Raw genomic sequence first — 590 nt, 5'->3', positions numbered from 1 at the left:
GCCACGCTGATGTCGGGCGGGAAGAAGGCTTTGACCAGGCAGGTCACGCTGACCTTGTCCCTGGCCAGTTCGTCCGAGTGTGGGCCCAGGATGTACACCTGCGGCTCCCGGTCTTGCCCTGTGGGATGAGGTCAGCACAGATGGTCACTCCCAGGGGGAGGGCTGGCCCCCCAGCCCCAGGCCTGGGCCCACCTGTCTGCTCCCCACCTATGGCCTTGGAGATGGTCCTCTCGATGGGGGCGGGTATGGCCTTGTTGTTGACCTTGCACTTGAACACTTTGGCCTTCAGCCAGTCCTGGTGCATGATGGGGAGGGTATGGACCACGCGGTAGGTGCTGTTGAACAGCTGCTGCTGCGCCTTCACTGTCTTCTTGCTCTTCTCTTCGTCGTCTACGTACCAGGTGAACTCGACATCGAGGTCATCTGGGGCCACGTCTACCACCATACACGTGACCTCAGGCGTCCGGGATATCATGAGGGTGTCCTTGGGTTTCGGGGGGAAGATGAAGACCGAGGGCCCACCTGGGTTCTCACAAGCTGTGGGGAGACAGTGGCCAGGGGTCAGCCCTCGGCAGTCCTTGCCTGGGGAG

At 62.0% G+C, this 590-nt stretch overlaps 1 gene segment (V, D, J or C); it reads right to left on the bottom strand.

The window, feature by feature from the left end:
* LOC107184392 overlaps positions 1–582 on the bottom strand; it is a gene marked incomplete at its 5' end in the record, with an annotated part of 3,495 nt that extends 2,913 nt beyond the window's left edge. The window contains 2 exon segments of the C gene segment in view: positions 6–118; positions 208–582. Coding sequence covers positions 6–118; positions 208–582 — 488 coding nt within the window.
* Between the last annotated feature and the right edge of the window lie 8 nt (positions 583–590).

Source organism: Myotis davidii, unplaced genomic scaffold (genome assembly GCF_000327345.1).
Source record: "Myotis davidii unplaced genomic scaffold, ASM32734v1 scaffold2446, whole genome shotgun sequence".
In the NCBI taxonomy this organism is placed as follows: domain Eukaryota; kingdom Metazoa; phylum Chordata; class Mammalia; order Chiroptera; family Vespertilionidae; genus Myotis; species Myotis davidii.
This window is presented reverse-complemented; position numbering and strand designations above follow the sequence as displayed.